Source organism: Poecilia mexicana, unplaced genomic scaffold, assembly GCF_051168715.1.
Source record: "Poecilia mexicana isolate PSO_F unplaced genomic scaffold, ASM5116871v1 scaffold_21, whole genome shotgun sequence".
Classification (NCBI taxonomy): Eukaryota; Metazoa; Chordata; class Actinopteri; order Cyprinodontiformes; family Poeciliidae; genus Poecilia; species Poecilia mexicana.
Window position 1 is genome coordinate 14967087 of NW_028263390.1, and position 20120 is coordinate 14987206.

Sequence of the window (20120 nt, forward strand, 5' to 3'; positions counted from 1 at the left end):
GGAATAGCTCACCTCTATGCGGTAGCGACTCAGGACGGGACGTATGCCCAGGGGAACAGGGAGGATGGGTCCACGCTCCGAGTCCGTCGGCCCTTCAAGGGGAGGAAGATCAGCCCTGCCTCCTTGACCAACCTAATGTGAGTTGAAATGTCAGATTTCAAGATTTTGTTTTTTTGCCCGGGGGGGCACTTTTAAGCATAACTGATGAAATTAAAAGAACAATCCTGGAACCACCAGCATTTAAGTCTACTATTAAAAATGCTCTACTATTTTTGATACAAAGTGTTCAAATGTTCAGTTAGCGTTATTCTCACTACGTGTCATTTTGCTGCTACTTGCTACGTACTCCCCCAAAATAATGGAAGTGTTATATTTGTTTAAGACTGTATGTATGCACCCAATTCTTGTTTTTACGTTCATTGTACATGTATGTCTTATGCTACCGTACTCCTGAAAAAGAATCACAGTTAAAAGTCCTACATTATTAGTTTTTTACCAAAATTCTATCTTAAAAACAATCAAGAAGTGTGAAGAAGTGAAAGTGAAAGGATATACAACACTGAAATAATTAGGAGAGCAAGATAAATTGAAATGAAAAAAAAAACAAAAACAAAGGGAGTTTAAAGAGGACCTTTATTTGAGGAACAGCAAAGTCATGGACAGCGATTAGAGCTCGCCTGATCTCCTCTGCATCAAAAGGTATCTGTAAGAAGTAGTAGTCAAAAGACAAAAGGCTTGATTTAAGGGGAAAATAGTCATAGTGATGAGGATGGAAGGAAGATAAGGAAGGATTTTTACAACAAAAATGGAAAAGGGATCTTATCAAATTTCTAAAATGAAAATCTGTGATCTCACAAGTAGCATCTTTAAGCAGCATGGTTCACTGTGTTTCCTCTGTTACCTGCAGTAGCTCGAAAGCAGCCAGCAGCTCTCCTGCAATGCTGTTCCCTCTGTATATCTGGTAATACTCCAGCTGCGGGGGGAACCTCGGGGGTCCGTAAGGCTCATCACGCATCTTAATAGTGGGCTTTGCAAACGTCCGACCTATAAACTCTGCCTTACCCTGTGCACCACATTGTGTGACATAACAGTGAAGCAAAAGTTGAGGGGATCAGGGAAGGGGATTAGACACAGGTCTGGGTGCAGTTACCAATATCAGCCACTTGGTGTCACTATTTAGCCAAAGTGGTGCAATGCTGGAATATTGTTCAGTTACTGATAGTACAACTTGTAGTAGATTTACATAATCATGATTAAATATTTACAATATGAGTGATATATAAGTTATAACATGAGTACTCTATTTAGCAAAAATAAGTGAGAACATAAATGTAAAATATGCAAAAAAAAAAACAAGGGTAGACAGACAGAAGGAATGAGGGATGGAAAAGCAGAGATTTTAGTTTGAACGGCTACAGTCTTCAGCTATTTTCATTGTTTCACAGGTATATATATATATTTTTAAAGCTTAGCATCAAATCAAAGGATCTTACCACAGTGTCTTGGTCATAAAACTCAACAACAATGATCGGAGGGTCGTCTCTGAGCTCAGTAGCCTCTCCAAACAGCTCGACATCATCAAACACCAGCAGTTGGTCCCACGTGGGGCAGAGCGTCTCATTTAGAACCTGCGGCACACACCAGCCCGGTTTGCACGTGAATCGATACAAAAACTCACACAGAAGTTAAGACCGCTGTTACCTCAGTAACCTGGCTTTGTGAGGAGAAGAAAACCCGAGCGAAGGGGTCTGAAAGCCCACTGCTGTCAGCCGCAAACAGACTGCGGGCCTGGTACATGTGAGCTCGGAGCTGAAACACCTGCTTCACTGGTGAAAACAATAAACACGGAGCTTTTACTTTTTATTCCGACACATTTTTTTCTGCATCAAGAAATTGATCCTCTCTTTAAAAGTTGGTTGCTAAACTATTCAAAGACAACAGATGTGATGAAAGTTTAAAAACAGCTTAGCAGAGCTCACAGTTTTCCATTTTCACTAATTACTGACTACTTACTGTCGTAGACGAGGGTGACTGGAGGAAGCCCGTGGCCCATTTTGGTGGCTCTGATCTCTTCGAAACCATTTGGGAGACCATGTAGGAAGTCCTTCCGGCTCTTGTTGAGGCCGAGCCACAGATATAACTCCAGCTTAGCCTGGACTGTCCAGCCAGCAGGGCCAAACCCCTTTTTACCAGGCAGCTGTGGGCAGAGGTTATAACAATGAATGTTACTAATGTGAAGTCACTAAAACCTAAAGCCCCCACAAGAAAACTACTGCTGTCAGTAACCAATTTTTGCAAGATTTTATGCAAGCTTTTAAAAATCTTCATATTTTTCAATATATTCTGTCTCTTTTGTTATTTAAGTATTTTCACCACTCTTCATAGGAGAATGTGTTGGAGTTCATTTAGTTTGGTCGGATGCCAAAAATGAAGAGTCCTATAATGTTGTGTTAACTCCTCCAAATAACTTTTTAAAATTGTAACCGAATAGCTCCTTTTCCCTAATCTGACAGTAAAGCCTTTTAGCCAGTAGGTATTTGGCTTGCATAGAAATTCATAATTCAGCAATGCTTAAAAGCCAGGTAAATTCCAGAAAACCAAACATTTTAAATAAGCTCTACCAATTCTGCCAAGAAGAGTGAATTAATATCCTGTCAAAATCCTGCCAAAAGCCTTTTATTTATGGCTGCAGAAAGCAGATGGTTGAGTTCTGGCTTGCTAGGAAACAATTAACTAAACATCTGAGGGGCTGTACACATTTCAGTCTGTATGTCTAATATTATGACTGAGGTAATTCACAGAAAATACTAACTTTTGCTTATTTCTTTAAGTGTATTACAAACACTAATGTTATTTGTTGCATAGCATCATCAAATGCCCAAATAATCAATTATTCATTGCCATGATGCCTTCATGTTAACCTGTGATCAGATCTTTATAAAGTTAAGAAAGGAGGGCATGGGTGGTGGTACCTTGAGGAAGACTGCTTTGACTTTTCCACAGTCTTTGCCAGTTTCTTCATCCACCACAGAGTACAGAATGTCTTTGGATGGAATTCGGGCATAGGCGATGCGCTTGTTGTTACTCATCATCCAGATGAAAACATCTGGGATGCTGTGCTGAGGCTGGAAATAATTTAAAGAAAGGAAACTTCAAACTGTCTTGAGTTCTTTCCTCACTCGTGATCTATTACAGAGTATCAAGGATTACAGAGAACTGAGTTTCTACCTCGTCGGCAAGGAAACGGAGCCTCTGCAGGAAGTTCTGCACCAGCTTGAGTTTTTCTTTGACCGTGTTCTTTTTCACTTGTGTGCGAATCTGTTTGGCCTGCTGTCCCATGCTGTCCTGCAGCAGTAAAACGTGATAACAATGTTTAATGATAAAAAAAGACCTTTTTATGTAATTTTTCTCCCACATTTTGAGCCTAATGCACACTGAAAATTCAGTGCGATCCTGTAGATGCATGAAGATGACCTACAAGAAATACATTTCTGTTTCATTTACTTGGTACTGCAGTAAGATTAGAAGCTACCGATGCGTTAATTCACTGAAGCTCCCTCCTGTGCTCAAGAGGAATAAATCTTACCATCTCTCTCATGCATGACTTGAGCCGTTCTCGATCAAGCTTAGTTCTGCCTGCCAGGTTCACATCTTTGTTGGCAAGTGTCACATACCGACTGCACCAAAAAAAGAAAAAAAAAAAAACCACACACACACAGAGAAACATATATTCATAACATATTGGTGTCAGTGTCATGCTGATTCTCACTGAGAGCATTGTACTGAATACTGACTGAATTTAAAAAAACACAATCAGATCATTAAGTGGAAGAGAAAAAAAAACACTGATGAAATCTGCAGCCTGTTTTCAGTGTGAAACCCTTAATGAATGAGTTTGTCTGCCGGAGGAAGATTCTCCAGAGGCAGATAACTGCCTTTTTATGGGGAGATATTTTTTTAACATAGCATGAAAACTAAACTAGCCCCTTTTGGTGCAGCCTAAAACAATCATAACATTTCCTCTGCAAACACTGCTGGGAGAAGCTTTCTATAGGGGCTTACTTACTATTGACAATTCTGGTTCTGATTCAAGATGAAGGTACATTTTTGCAGCAGAGCTGATTACCTGCAGCCAATGCTGAGCTCCTCCAGAACTCCCCTGAGTCTGCGCTCCGGAAAGGCCTTCTCTGTCTTAATGACCTCTTGAACATCATTTAAGCCCTCTTCCTGGTGGAGCACACAAGGAAATAGAGTCAAACAAATACTACTACAATACCTGATGTTTACTAAATGCATTACATTATTATTATTACGCAGACATATAATAACCGTAACACAAACATGGTCAGATTTATATACTAATATATAATGGATGTCCATATGCCCTCACTAATATTTCGTTAAATGTACCATCTGGCATAATTCTTACATAATATTTGACGACACTTCAAAGCAACAAAAGCATAGTTTATTTTAAAAATCAATAGATTTTGTGGCAAAGGACATTTCAGAGATTTAATGCCACAATTTGATTTGAGTTGAGACTGAAGAACTTGGAATTATGGCTCCTATGTTTTAGTATCATTATTTCACCCGCTTTGTGTAAAACAGTCCCTCAGCATGATCTTACCACCACCATGCTTTTAAAGCTTGTAAAGTGTTCTTAGTTTGAAAAGCTCAAATGAATCCTCCAAAAGTTGTTCTTGTTATTACACCTGAAAACCTCAATTTTTGTTTTGTTTGGCTATAAAACCTGTGTGTGGATTATAGAAAAGCCACAATAAATTCAAAGTTGGGCATACAGTTTTTGCTTTTAGAAATAAATCAGGCTGTATGGCGTATTTTCAGTCCAATCTGGGGGAGAAAAAAAAATCAACTTCATCAGTAAAAGGCAAGATAATTATGAGATTAATGGCCCTGAGGATCACAGGTATAAATTAGTCACAGAGAAAGAGTTAAGCTCACCAACTTGTCTGCAATCTTATCCATCATGTTTGAATTATAAAGCCGTCTCCTCTGATCCTGCCACCAGCTCTTGATGTAGACACATGGCTTCTTTTCAAAGTAGGGCAGATGGAAGTAGTTTCTGTAAAGTTTGGGAAATTCATTTTAAAGTTAAAATTATTATTTTTTTGTTATTTTTCTTTTTAAGTTCCTTCCGGCTTTAGCAACCTCAGACCTGTCTGTGATGAAAGGCTTCATGGGAGGAGTCGAGGAGACTGAGGTGAGGTCCGCATCTTCATCAGCCTCATCCTCGCTGGAGTTTTGGATCAGCTCATTTTCCTCTTCCTGATCCTCTCCTTCCTTCTTTTTCTTCTTCACAGAGGAGGATTTGCTCACACCGTCAATGTGGTTGCCATAATTTCCTGTCGGCAGAGAGTTTCAGGTGATTGAACACGGTTACGGTAGCTATTGATTTTGTGTGAAGACCAAGAGCAGTGTCAAATACCTATTGTGATTTCAAAACTTATCGGTTTGTCACCAATCTTCCTGTCGATCATAGTAGCCTCCAGAAACGAACCAAACAAGAAGAACTCCTCCATTTTCCCTGTGGCACTCTGATGGAAAAATAAGGCTAATAAGCATTTCTATTCTAGAGGAAGGTGAAAAAAAACAAAAAACAGTGATGCTGGTTGCTTAGCACCCTTACAAGTATCCACTGAAAAGCAAGGGAGTCTTTTCACCTCTGAGATGTTGGAGACAGGCTCCACCTGAACGTCGGTTGAGCAGATGATTTCAGGCGACGTAGTGTCCAGGATCTCCACGGCTACGGAGATAAGGAGGCGTGCTCTGAAGGACACGCCTTCGCCGAGCCCGTCATTTAGGTCCTGGTGCTCGTCCATCAGAGTGTACTGACGAGTGGAGCCGTACATGTTGACCCAGGCTGGACCCAGGGTGGGCAAGAAGCCTGAGGAAGTTTACATTAAAATGAAAAGATTTAAGCTGATCTCAGGAGACAGTGAGATCTACATTCAGTGCATTCAGTTCAAAATCCTTTTATCCAAACTAAAAGTGTGTCATAGGAAAAACAGAGCTTTTTTGACATGTTTATGCATGAATTCCAACCATAGCTAATCACATAGTAAGGAATTATAATGAAATTACTCTGTTTGTTTTGATTATGAGTGGAATTTGAGATATTTCTCAGAAAAATAATGAAAGTCATAAACAGCATAATCATATTGACATTTAACATGTTGTTTTAACTCTTATATTCTGACTATATAATAGTATAATATTTGGTGCCTTGCAAAACTTTGGATGTCCTGATTTGGATGCAAAACAGGGCAGAGGAAATATTCACCTACATGCTCAGGGTAAACGAGAGTTCAATAAAAATAAGATCCAGGAAAACTTATTTTCCTGGAACTGATAGTTGAGTAATATAACAGGTGCCTCTAAAATGTTTGTGGTGGAACTGAATTTTACTTAGGGGTCTCTGGGTAAAGGGGGGTAAATACAATTGCACACAACACTTTTCAGATTTTACTAGTAAAATAAATTTTGAAAAAAAAAAAAAATCCACTATTTTCCTTCCACTTTCCCTTTTGCCGAGCTGTGCATTTGCAAATTCTTATCAGTTTGGATGCCTTTAACGATCTTTGCGGAACAGGGCTTGACCTACAAACCACCACATGCTATAAAACTGTGGAAAAATAATGAACATACTCCATCAGCAATCATTTCTAATAAGACAATCGACTTCCATGCTGCCTTTTGTGTCTTGACTGATACCTTTATCACCATCGTTTGAGATCTTCCGTAGATCGATGAAGTGGGTTCCTATGGCAACGTCATTGACCTTATCCGAGTCTCTAATCTGCACCTTGATCCTCTTGCAAAGAGGAGGGAACAGCTCTGTGAAGATGACTTGCTCGTTCCAGATTGGTTCATAGCTGCTCTTCTGGACCGAAGTCTTTCCCTGGAGACATAGAGGAGCATCTTAACACTCAACTCACAGACCGGGGGAAATACACACACAGCTGATCACAATATCACAATACAGTACTCTATGGTGTAATCTATTTTATGTTTCTGGAGGGAACCAAGTCAGCAGCTGATTCTAAGAAAATCACATTTGAGCTTTTCAGATAGCAAAACTGTGAAAACATTTTAGACTGGTTTTCTGAGACAGAAAAAAATGGATTCAAAAATATTAATTATTTTTATTGCTTCACAATAAGGTGAAAGCAATATAAGATAATCCTAAACTATGATTAAAACATTTAGTGGTCAACCATACTTCAGCTTTTGGGAAGCTGCAAATGTAAACCACATCTGTATGCTTTGCCAGACCTACAGAGTTCTTGACTGCAAATGTTCCCCATGGAGTCATAAAAAAAATTAATAAATAAAGCACTTAAAAAAAGAGAGAAGGAGAAGAAAAAAAGGGAACCTTTAGCCCAGAAAATTGCACTTGAACATAGGGGTCGACAAGGTCTCTGTTCTCTCCGATAAAGGCCTTTTTCACATTCGCCATGATGCTGGTGTTCATTTTCGGAAGTCCCTCAGCTCTGTGGATCTTCACATAAAATCTCGCCCATTGCCTCTCTGCTGGGATGCCTTCTGGGAGGAGCAGATTTCTGCAGCACAAGCAGAGGCAGAAAAACATATTCAGAGAGCTGACCGCGGAGCGCGATTGCATCTATTGTTAAGTTTTCACTCAGAAATTGAAATCTTATAAACTTGAGGCATTCGCAGAGACTGGGTGATTATTGATAAGACAGATTTAGTTTGTGCTTGGAGGGAAATCTTTCAACTATATTCAGTCTTATGAAATATTAGCATAAGTATGGATGCTGCATCTCATCTTGCTTCTCTGTTTGCAGTTGCATTTTATGTGCAGAATATCAATTTGTTATGAAAATATTTGGAGATACTAGTTCATTTTGAGGGGAAATGATACACAGATGTATATAATACAGTAATATAAATGAATGATTTTGCATATGCAGCTGACTTCAGCAAGCAGGAGTTTTGATCTTGAGATGAAATCTAGTTTCAAGAGAAAGAAACAACATATCACCCTTCTATGTCGTCCTCATCCGTCTCATTGGCTTTATGCGGCGTCTTGATGTTATCACCTTTCCCGACAACTGCAATGTCACACTTTACATATCCTTTGCACCCCGCTGTGATGTCATCAGGGTCAGACAGGATGGCCCATTTGTGGTAGAACTGGTGTTCTGTGGCAGATGTCAATAGATGCATTTTTAAACCAGCAAAAATGACAAAACATAAAATTCAAAGCAGTGCATTCTTCTTGTCAAACAAGTGTTTTTATAAACTCTTTTGCATACTGACAGCCAGAGTCATCAGCTGCTTCTTACTGGAGATGAAAATGTTAGCTTACCAGGCTGAGAGTAAACCGTCCCAACGTCCATCTTAAAGGTTCCCACCAACGTCCCGCTTCTTAGAAGGTTTTTAGAATGAATAACCTAAGTAGACACAGAGGAAAGTGAACTAAAAACACAATTATGGAACTGATTTTCACAAGAAAAATTGGATTTTTAAATGTATTTCTTTTTTTTTTTTTAATTTGCACAAAGGTTGGATGAGAAAGAGTTTCTTTAAATATTATGGATTACTAACCGAGAGCTTGATGATCTTGTCAAACATGACGTCTGGTGGGACGTGGAAATCGAAGACAAAATACTGCAGGGAGTAGAGAAACAGGGGTTTTCCATTAAATTGCAATGTATTTACTCCTGCCTCTAACATCAACAGTACAACGTCACACTTTTTCTCTGCTTGGCTCAGATTGTGATGGGCTCGAGAGCCCCTCTGCAATCCTGAGTAGGTACAGGAGCGAATACAGAAAACAGATGATTGATAGTTCTGAGTGCAGACTGTGATTCTTCACAGAGAGCTGCAGAATTCACAAGTATCAAAACTTTTCAGTCAAGAACAAAGGGGATTATCATGTCATCTTCACAGGAAATCAGCTTGTTTGAAGTGCAGGGTTCAGTATGCAGGTAAAGGTATGGCCTTGGAAAATATGTGGCAGCAAGGTTACATAGCAGCTAATGTTTATTAGCTGCTATGTAACCTTGCTGCCACATAGCAAGTGTTTTTATAAACTTGCTATGTTATTAGCTGCTATGTAAAAATAAACAGCAAAAATAAACAGAATGAGAAGCTTATTAAAGGCAGGGTCAGTGCAGACAGAGAGTCTGGAGGGACGGATGGAGATAAGGAAAGTAGGAGTCATAGAGGGATGGAGGGATGAGGTCTGGACTTTGACTAGGCCATAAGTCTGGAAACTTGTACCACAGAATGACACAAATGATTTTAAAAAAAATCAATTAAGTTTAGTTGATTTTTATGTAATAAGGCTGAACATTACATGTTTTTCATTTTCCATAAATATGGAACGATTCAAGAAAATAGCTTTAACTCTTCTGATGAGTTTGACATCTTTTTTTGTCATATTGGATTTTTCAAGGCCTTTCTATTTCTTATGTGCAGTCAGTGGATGACTGCACATGAGAAATTTTGGATTTTATTATATGTTAGTTTACATAAGCTTCTAGTGAAAGAAGATAATAAAGATAAGGGGGTATGTTGCTTTAAATAACTGAAGCAGTGAGCACACATGCTTTTCTAATATTAAAAATGCATAGAAGCATCAACAGACTCTTGCTTTTGCGCACGTTGATTCTGAGGTAAGATTTCCTTGATAGAAAGAAATGACAGTAAAGTCTTAGTATAAAAATCAAATCTTGGATAATTTAAATCTCAAATTTAACAGACCCCTAAATAATTTTTAGTAAGAAAACCTGTCAATTATCAAAGTAAAATCGCTTAACTTAGATAGAAAATGAAAAAAAAAGGAGAAAGTTAAAGAAATCCCTTGATTTTCACAATATAATAAGTTGTGAAAACATAAGTCAATCTACTCGATATACTTAAGTCAATCTTAATGGTAAGGACTCTAAAGACAGTTATTTATTTTAAAAGCATTGCTTTCTAACGCAAAATGAAGCAATTAATTTGAGCCATTATTGCCTAAAACATATAGCTTCACTGCTGAAAATTAGGCAATAATATCAATCAATTCCACATGATATTTTTGCCACAAAAAACAAACAACAACAAAAAAACATATCTCTGCAAAAAGCATAAGCCACAGCAATCTGATAGTGAGCACTGGAAACATGAGGTGCTACCATTTCAACTTCTCTGGCTTCAAGTTTTTCTCTCAGTGGGGATTTTCAGTCAGACTTTGGGAATCGATAACAGACAAACTGTCACTTTCACTCCCTGCAGGGCACAACAAAGAGTCTGGGCTCTGGTACATTCTCCTCTACCCTGACTAATCCCTCCCAGATCCAGCAGAGATTCTCCATCATCACGGGGGGTTGAGCACTCTACACTTCAGCATAATCAATATTTTTTGAGTCCAATCTCAAGCTGAAAGCTAATCTAATTCCTTGTGTTCCTCAGCCTTATCGTAATGTAAAGCAAGAAGGTTTATGTGGATGTGTCAGATCACACTTTTTCATGAAGCACGATAAATGGAAAAACAATCGAGTTCTCACCTCATTATAGTACGGACAGTTGGTGGACTCCTTCATGGATGTATATTTCTTGTCATCGCCAACTTCCACACACACCACAGGATCCATGTTCAGGCCTATTAGCTGCCGAGCCTCAATCACTGTGATGCTGATCTGACGGGAGAGATTATCAGATCTGGTTACCTAAACAGTACTATTTTCTTTAATAATCCAAATGATCTTCAGTACTTGTAATTGGAAATTTTGCTTTTTTAAGTAAGTCAGATACTTTTGCAGAATTCAGTGATCGGAACTAGTTTAATTGGGTGGTAAATGTTTCTTTGGTTTGCAGTTAAGTTAAGTGTTTTATGTAATTGTAAACTTCTGGAGTTATGTAGATATACGTGATAGTTTGTGCTGAAACGATTCACTGTTGTTTTGGAGTAAACCTTATAAATTCCTGTCTTTTAAGTAGTGCTTGTTGCACTTGATCCTTTGGTCTATTGACTTAAGGAAAGAAATAAATTAAAACCAAAGAGCAAACGTTCACTACATGGCTGTCTTTGTAATTTTGGTGTGTGTTTTGTTTTGTTTAGTGTGACCTTATTTGGCTTTTGATGTGCAAAGAGCGAGAAATTCTCAAAGGAATTCACTCTGAGGAAAGGTGCTGCTGTTTTATTTTTCTTTTTAAAGAAAGAAGGTGGAATCACACACATACACACATTCACACACCCAGAGATCAAGGCATGACATCATAACCACTGACAAGTGAAAATAATAACACTGATTAACTTTTCCTCAGCAAGTGGAGTTCATGCTATGATTGATCTTGGACTGTTAGGTAGGTGGTTTGGATTTTATGCCTTTATAAATGCTTTAATAAATAAGTTATATCGCTGAGTAAAAAAAAAAAACACTCAGAATATCAAAATTAATGATTTTCATTAACATCTTTTTTTTTTTAGAATGTACCTAAAATCACACTGCATGCTCATTTTATAAATATTTGCTTAAGCATAGAAAAGAACAGAAATCCAGATGCAATTTGAGAAAATTAACCAGAAAAAGACCCAAGAAGCTGCGTACAAACACACCTGATAATCAACGGGCCTCCCGGAGCCCGGTTCCATCTTGATATCCGGCTTTGACCTGAAAGAAAAAGAAACAAAGACATTTTTAAACATTTTACTGACTAACATTTTCCTTCCTTCGATGTGTAATTGTGCAGAATCAGTTCATTAATCTTAAATCTGCAGAAATGGCAAAAATAATCACTGAGTTTTCAGTTGTCACAAAGCTTCTCTGTTCATAAACGACTTCAATTGAAAACATACAATAAAAAGCAGATATGGAAAAACAACTAATGCGTACTATAATTGGCTGTTTTTCACTGCTCTGACTTCAGAGAAGACGGCTGCAGCAATGCACAGGAAAGAAGGCTGCGTTTAAAGTAACACATTGCAAAGGATTCCCCTTGTTTCAAGTTTTTCCCTTTTCAATTAAGCAGTTCTTCTGCACACCCAAACTCAGACATAATTGCAACAGCACACTACAAAAGAAGCCATGTTTAATAACTCCCCTGCTGTATATTTAAGTGAGCTTATGTGTGTGTGTGTGTGTGTGTGTGTGTGTGTGTGTGTGTGTGCGTGTGGGTGTGTGTGTGTGTGGGACTGCTTCAGACCTTTTATTGGAAACGTTAGTTGTGACAGCAGTCACCGAGGCCAAAGATATGGTGTCCGGCTCCAGCATTCCAGCAAGACGCATGGCTTTCTTATCCAGCTCTTCCATTTCCAGGATGGCTGGTTCATCTGTTTGTGTCATGTAGTGCAACGATCAAACATCAAAAGCATTTTTAAGAGAGATCCTAATTCACGCTACGAATAACGGTGTGTGTTTTACCTCCTCTTTTATGGTCGTCTTTTGAGCTTTTTGCCTTGCCAAGTTTCATGGCTGAGAAAACTCCTCTCCCTGCTCTGTTGCAGAGAATCAAAGAAAAGAGTCATGAAAACGATCTGTCACAGCTGATCTGTCCTCAGGTAGACCTGTTTCACATCACATCCAATCAGTTAGTGGACAATTCAGTGGATAAACTTGATAAATGAAGGAAAAAATAAATGAGTTCCTTTATGCACGTCTTTGAAGGTTGGTTGGACATTATGGTCAGGTTGCAATAATTCAGCAGATAAAACAAATACTCCAAAATCCCCAATCACAAAACAAGAGTATCTGGTGTCCTCACGATATTATCTGGATCATATATCACCACAGCAACAAAGACCATGTGATGTCATTGAGAGGGTGACAAATGAGGGGCCTTAATAATTAAAAACGTGGGAAACCGTCCAGTTTGCTTCGGATATGGATACATGTCAGGAAATTAATGAACAGGGTTTCCATTTGTTTCACTCGAGCTTTCCGAGTCAAGTGTGTCAGAGTTCAGCCAAGTTACATCAGATATGATTCTAATGAAATTCTTAAATTGTTATTGCATGGTGTTTTAAAGTACTTTACAATAAAAACTAAGTGAGTACAATTCAGTTAGATTAGCTTAAAGGGAAAGTGCTTACATATCTTTAGACTGGAGAACAGAAGTAAAATTCATTATTTAAAATACCCAGATTATTTTTATATTTATTATTTTATAGAAAATCAAAGTTTACATTTACATCTCACAGGTTTCTCACGTGAAATCATTTCCTATTGAAACAAAATGAAAAAAAAAGGACAAATTTTGGTGTAATTTAAACAAATGTCAGCAAGGAAGATTGATTTAAAAGTATGATTGTACAAAATACCAATTATTCAGTAAAAACAGAAAACACTTCCAACATTATAGTTTAATGTTTCATTTAAAAATGAAAAAATTGCTTAGTGAATTAATATTAGGAATTTAAGTAATTAAATCAATTTTCTTGTATTTGTTCAGATAAACCTGCAAGTAGAAAGGAGGCAAACATTGTTTTTCATACATACCACATCAAAGACAACACTGATCCCATTCAACTCCACAAACAGGTCACAGTAAATCCACCCAGAGGTTTACTTTGAACTAAGTTTCCTTACAGGAATGCATACAAGAAAGACTGGTGTAATAATCAAAGGCGAAGCTGGTAGATGCTGTAAGAGTTGCAGATATCTGTGAATGCTGCAGGGCTGGGAGGAGAGGTGCAGAGGGGAGCAGGGAATGGTGGGAGGTGCAAGGAGATAAGGGGGTATTGTATTTACCTTTAAAAATCAACTTTGTTTAATCCAGAAAAAATCACCACAACATGCTTAAAATTAGAGCGTTTTTTTTTAACCTATTGAAAGCATTAATTGGAAATTGTTTATCTTTATATGCTTTATTTTAGCTTTAAGTCCTACAAGGTGCTCCATAATGCATTTATATTTACCTAACCTATCAAAGTAATGCTTTGTTTAATTGTGACTTTACTCACACCGAGGGGAATACACGTGATTTAAAATTTTGTTTAAAAAAATGTTGACGATGGAAGACTTTATTACATGTTCACGGGTCTCATGACCGAATTAAACTCGTGTGATGTTAAGTCTTTATTTCTTATTTTGCTTATGGACTTTTGTCGTCACTCTGAAGGTTATTTGCCAGAGAAACTTCTTTGCACCTGTGAGGAATAGATAAACAAGAGTTCTCCCACAATACTTTGCCAAGGAGCCAGTTTTTCACAGTCTGTTTTATAAACGTTTTTGCTAATTTCCTGTCCTTGGGTGTGAAACATGCGTCGACTCTGTCTGGCAGAGCTTCTTACTTCAATGTGGATGTCTGTTTTACAGTTTTTTGCTCTCACATGCCAAGATGCTTCTCACCTTTTCTCTACTGTTGGGGTAAATTCACTTTTCCACAACAGTTATCAAATTTCCTACCAGTCAGTGGATGACTGCACTTCTGAAAAACTGCTAAATAAAAATCAGCAGAAACCAGGATAATGTCTGAAACCAAAACTATGTTGATGTATGCAACAGTACTGAGCTTTTTTCAGAGGACTAACACCTCAATTAAAAATTACATGAATTAAAGAAAATGCATTCAATTGTTCATTAAAAAAACATTCTTTCAGTATCTACTTTTTCCAAGTAGAGCTTGGGAAAATTCACAGCTGAAAATCGATGCCTCTGATCATTGCAAGGGTAAATAAAACAAAGAAGGGTCAAGGGTCACTTGAGTCAAGAAACAGCTCCAGAATAGAGAGAACCTCTCTTTCCCCTGAAGACACAAATGTTCTCATATACTAGTATAAAAAAAGTGCTGTTTTTTTTTGCAAATAACAATCTGCAAAGTGTGACATGCATTTATTTCCAGCCCCTCAGTACTTTGTAGCGCCACCTCTCATTGCAATTACAGCTGCAGGTCCTTTGGGCTGCGAGTCTTTAAAATGGCTTGCTTCCTGAATTGCCTGTTTGTATTTGGCTCCATCCAACTTCCTGCTGCCAGCAGCTCTAACCAGATTTCCTGTCCCTGCTGAAGAAACACAATTGCACTGCTTAGCAGTCGCTGAATTTTGTCGATTGTCTGGAACAAAAACGTTAAATAGTTAGATGTTGATTTCTAGTGTGCAACTAATGCTTGTTTTGTAAAGATATTCTCAAGCTCCACCAGAAGTACTAAAAACTATTTGTCTAGTTGTCTGAATGATAGTCTTAAACTTGCCCACAACTTTTGTTCAGTAATTTTCTCTAACAATTGCCTGAATTAACTACATAGCAGTTCTATTTAAATTGACACTTTATTATGCACATGTGAACTCTGTTTAGTCTTCAGATTACTTCTGAAGGCCATTAGCAGGTTGAGTAGGATTTTATTCAAGCGTATCAGGGAAAAGTGGGACTAAACGCCGATGGAAACTTTTGATGCAGAGTTTTGAATGAATATCTGTTCTCCCTTGTTTTAAAGTCAAATATAAAAGTCAGAAGCATCATTATTATGTTACCTCCAGCAACTGTACTTGAGTCATAATTCATCCCCACTCTAACTGACAAAAACTTTAGGAAAAAATGACTTTTCTAAAAAAAATCTGTCAACAATTTATTGGCTTTTGCAACATGTCAATGTAAAACCAGTCTCAGCACTTATTTAATGACATTGCCACAGTTTTCATTTAAACCAAGCTCAAAGCAAGGAGGATTTTGAAGAGATTGATAGTATATAAGCAAAAAAGGAAAAAGGGTTAAAGACACACATTGACTGATAACAGAGAATGTAAGACTAACTTTCTGTGCTTCTGAATCATTATTTGTATTGCCACAAAACATTTCCCAATGTGAGGAGAACTAACATCAGACTAACATCAAATATTCAATGCTGACCTTTTCAGAAGAAGACTCTAAATGTACCAGAGCAAACAAAGAGACCAGAGGTCTATAGCAAAGAAGAGAGATTTTTAAACAAAGAGAAACCGATGCAGCTCTCATTTTTTTGTACTACAAAGTGAAGGAAGGGTAAATGCAGGAGGAAACATCAAATACAAGGAAGTTCAGTAGGAGAATATTGGTGTGAAATAATAAAAAAAAGAAGTTTGTTTTTCCTTTTACTGAAAAAATCATACAAAAAATTATATCTGCACAATACAAAGGAATGTAAGGAATTCAAAGAGTTAAATGTGGATAAAAAGGCAAACAAAAAAAAACATGTCAAACATGTTTCAACTCTGTCTTTCCTGTTCATGAACACAGCAGATTCTATTATTATAGACTCTCGTCGACCTCCCACTTTTCTCTGTTTGTTTTGAATTCATACTGCAGCACGCTCAGTTGCTCTTGGAGAAAAACACAACAAAACTTTTAAATATTGCAGTTTCTTGTCCAGGCACATTAAAAATGATTCCCTCAACACCCTAAAAGACATAACAAAACATCCCAATGTTGTTTTTTTTCTGACATTCCTTATGATCCACCTTAGCAACACTGTTTCTAAGATCCAACTGGGACTGTTAAAGATCAGTTATAGAACAACACACGCGTTAAAGACATAACTGGATTTAAAGTTTCACAAGACAATGTTAACTTCTTCATGGTTGGACGTGAAAAGCCTTTTTCGATATGCCAACATCCGTGGCAATATGAGAAACAATGTGACTGCAGCTCTGTAGCCTCATATTTGTTTTATACGTCTAGAGGTTCATAAAATTCATTCCACCTTGTACAAGAAGGGAGAATTTTATCTCAGACATCAGATTAGGATTTAAGGAACTCAAAAGCAAAGACGTAAAAACCGAACACATAAGTTGTGTCCTTGAAAATCCACAAAGGCACAGAGAGAGAACCCAACTTGGAGGACTTCACCTGCCTTATACCTGACAGTAAATGAAAAATAAATTAAGAAAGAAAAAGAGGATAAAAAAAACTGCATTTATTAATAATTCATTGACATGTACCATACGTTCAGCTCCAGGGATCCAGCTGAATGGAGCTCAGTTAAATCCCCCATCACACCTGTTCTCTTTGTCACACTGGAAGGAAATATTCCAGTGCTTCAAAGTTTTCATTGAAACAAAGCAGAAAGATATCAGTTCTCCATGACAAAGTCCAGTCCAGTCCCACTAACAAAGATTAAATCCTGCTGAATGCTTTGCTTTGTCAACTTTTCTTTCTAATAACAGGGTCTTGGCTCATACAGATAAAAGATACAAACATCAATACCATTTATTATCCTTATGATATTGACATCTATTTTTCTAAAGTGCAGCAGTGTTGTGCTTCATTAGCTTATAGGATTCTTGATTGATTCTGAATCAGATGATCCTTTCCTGTGATCCAGTTATAAATTTACTCCAATTAGTAGCGCTCAGTTCAACCCTTCTGCAACTTTAATGTGTTCACAAACAAAAAGTCCCCTGAGTCTTCCTGACCTAGATACTGCAAACAACTACAGGAGCAGCGAAGCACTGTTTTTTTTTAAATACAATGCCATATTTTATGTTAATGAAGGGATTACTGTAGCCTTTTGCATAGCAATTACTAAGCATTTTAGATAATGTAAAGGAAATGGGGAAAAAGAAGAAGTGATGTGGTGAGAGATGAGCCAAGAGAATGTATGTTACGCATCAGAAACTTTCTATAAAAAGCAACACTTTTACATTTTTTATAGTGCACTGAAAGCTCTCGTGTATTTGTTAAACTTGTTATTGTAGCCACTGAACTGCAAAATAAGGCTTTGGTAAATAAAAGTAAGACAGCATTAAACCTTTTTCTTTGACACTTGAGGGATTTCAAACTCCCTTATTTATATTATTTAAATAAAATGTCATTAACTCTACATTTTATCAATTTTCAAGGAAGAACTGCATGGAGTCTTATCTGTTACTAAGAACAATGTTCTAAATCACTGACCTGCAGGATCCTGCTTGTTATGGATTGCAGTACATTTGAAACATCATAATTTACAGAGTGCACTTACTGTATAACTATGTGTGTGTGGTGGTGGAGCTTCATGCATGAGAAGCTCACAGGTTGAGCTTCTCCTTCTGCAAACACCCAATCAATTAAGATGCAGAAAATTATCTGGGATTCTGGGAAGGGATACAGGCAGTGTAGTCCCACATAAACATAAAGAAGTCTCCTGATTCTCAGCAGCAATAAATCACTAGAAAGAACCTCTCAGGCTACATAAAGTAGGTTAAAATTTTAAAAAGCTACACATCATGCCCCAATCTAAAGAAGCTTAACAACCATAAAAAAACAAGTCATTAATATCCATCAGTCTAGAAAGGATTACAAAACCATTTCTAAGGTTCTGAACTTTATGCATTTCAGAATAAGAGCATCAAACAAAGAGTCAAACATAGCGGACATGACAAACTAGGGCTGCAATGGTGCTCCAGGACATGAATGGCATTCTGCAATTTATGGAAACATAAATTCTACTTTCTAGAACAAAATCCCATGGCTCAAAAGAATATATTAAAATAACTCAATTAGTGTGGTCTAAATTAATGGACTAGTTTAATCCTGAGCTTCAATCTGATTGACATGCGGTAGCGTGACCTAAAACAGGTTGTTCATGTTCAAAAATCCTAAAATGTGGCTGAAATAAAGCAACTCTGCAAGGAAGAGCACATCAAACTTTCCTCACATTGAGGTAAAGACTCACAGCCAAATATGCCAAGTGTGTCTCATGGTGAGTGATTTCTACCAAAGGTGGAAAGTTATTAGGATTTCAGTTATCAGGTGTAAGAGGCAACTACTTTTCACAGCTTGATTTGTGAAAATCTTTTGTCCTCTAACAAATAGTCACTGAATTTTGGTTTTGTTCAGGCTTTCTTTGCCTGGTATTAAATTTAGGTTGATGATCTGTAGTATTCCCAGTTTCAAAGCCTGTTTTCAAAGCATAAACAAATTCTGTAAAAGGATATTTAGAGAATATCCTTTTATATCCGTTGATATGGAGGTAGTACAAACCCAGTTATCCATCCAAATATATGCATATCTGGAGCTGCTCCATATGCTGGGAAATCTCATGAGTATGCATATCTACATACTAAAGTATCTTATGTTATTATTTCTTCTATTTTAATCTCCACAGTTAAAAACAGCAATTTAAGGAGTTATGTAATAATAGTTAAGGCCCAGAAGTTCTCAATTATATAAAGTAAATATCACTTCTGGCAAATCTAACATCGACTACGACGTAACTCGCACCCAAATGCTTCGCCAAACTTCAGGAAGTGTCTAATTATTCAACACAAATGTAGCTTCCTCACTAAGCTGCAAGCTCAACGACCAAGACAAATAATTAAAGGGCACAACATCTATAATTAAGATGCATTTCCATGTTTAGTACGTGAGGCATATTTCTGCTTCGGCTGATGTGCCGTATTTGCCGTGGAGATTGTTCCTCTGGGAGCCGGTGGAGCGGTGAAGCAGACCCGCTGCACAAAAGGCAGCTGAGATAAAAGACTGCAGAACACCTGGACCAAAGCACCGCGACGTGATGCATCATGTAAAACCAGGGCTGTCACTGAGGACTTACGCATAAGAGAGCAGTTTGAGACAGTCAGAGTGAAAAAAAAAAAAAAAACAGAATCAATATGTGTTGCGGATTATTATCGTCGTAAAACAGCATCGCACAAACTGAAAGCTGATTTGATTTCGCACAGATAGAAGATGATTACAGGTGCTGGTCATAAAATTAGAATATTGTGATAAAGTTCATTATTTTCCATAATGTCATGATAAAAATTAAATTGTCATATATTTTAGATTCATTGCACACCAACTGAAATATTTCAGGTCTTTTATTGTTTTAATTTTGATGATTTTGGCAAACAGCTCATGAAAACCCAAAATCCCCGTCTCAAAAAATTAGAATATTATGAAAAGGTTCTCTGAACGAGCAATAAAAATAATCATCTGAATCAACAAAGTAACTCTAAACACCTGAAAAAGATTCCTGAGGCCTTTAAAAACTCCCAGCCTGGTTCATTACTCAAAACCGCAGTCATGGGTCAGATTGCTGACCTGACTGCTGTCCAGAAGGCCATCACTGACATCCTCAAGCAAGAGGGTGAGAAACGGAAAGAAATTTCTGAACGAATCGGCTGTTTGCAGAGTGTTATATCAAGGCACCTCAGTGGGAAGTCAGTAGGAAGGAAAAAGTGTGGCAGAAAA

At 37.5% G+C, this 20120-nt stretch overlaps 1 protein-coding gene across 7 annotated transcripts in view; it reads right to left on the minus strand.

Annotated features, from left to right (window-relative positions):
• The window catches only part of otofa (otoferlin a), a 75242-nt gene that overhangs the window by 14553 nt on the left and 40569 nt on the right, over nt 1-20120 (minus strand). For 4 of the 7 annotated variants that reach the window (XM_088001832.1, XM_014975229.2, XM_088001831.1 and 1 more), the window contains exons 1-24: nt 13473-13649; nt 12399-12472; nt 12181-12307; nt 11594-11648; nt 10542-10673; nt 8593-8655; nt 8354-8438; nt 8027-8186; nt 7397-7583; nt 6736-6922; nt 5685-5908; nt 5450-5558; nt 5180-5366; nt 4966-5086; nt 4127-4227; nt 3587-3677; nt 3229-3345; nt 2973-3125; nt 2014-2197; nt 1702-1826; nt 1494-1628; nt 902-1063; nt 632-703; nt 13-132 (exon numbers count right to left, since the gene is read on the minus strand). In XM_088001832.1, the coding sequence (XP_087857958.1) occupies nt 13-132; nt 632-703; nt 902-1063; nt 1494-1628; nt 1702-1826; nt 2014-2197; nt 2973-3125; nt 3229-3345; nt 3587-3677; nt 4127-4227; nt 4966-5086; nt 5180-5366; nt 5450-5558; nt 5685-5908; nt 6736-6922; nt 7397-7583; nt 8027-8186; nt 8354-8438; nt 8593-8655; nt 10542-10673; nt 11594-11648; nt 12181-12307; nt 12399-12447 (2946 nt within the window). In that variant the 5' untranslated portion in view covers nt 12448-12472; nt 13473-13649. Of the gene's footprint in view, nt 1-12; nt 133-631; nt 704-901; nt 1064-1493; nt 1629-1701; nt 1827-2013; nt 2198-2972; nt 3126-3228; nt 3346-3586; nt 3678-4126; nt 4228-4965; nt 5087-5179; nt 5367-5449; nt 5559-5684; nt 5909-6735; nt 6923-7396; nt 7584-8026; nt 8187-8353; nt 8439-8592; nt 8656-10541; nt 10674-11593; nt 11649-12180; nt 12308-12398; nt 12473-13472; nt 13650-20120 lie in introns of those variants that run through there. The other 3 variants (XM_088001835.1, XM_088001836.1, XM_088001837.1) reach the window with 1 other exon arrangement.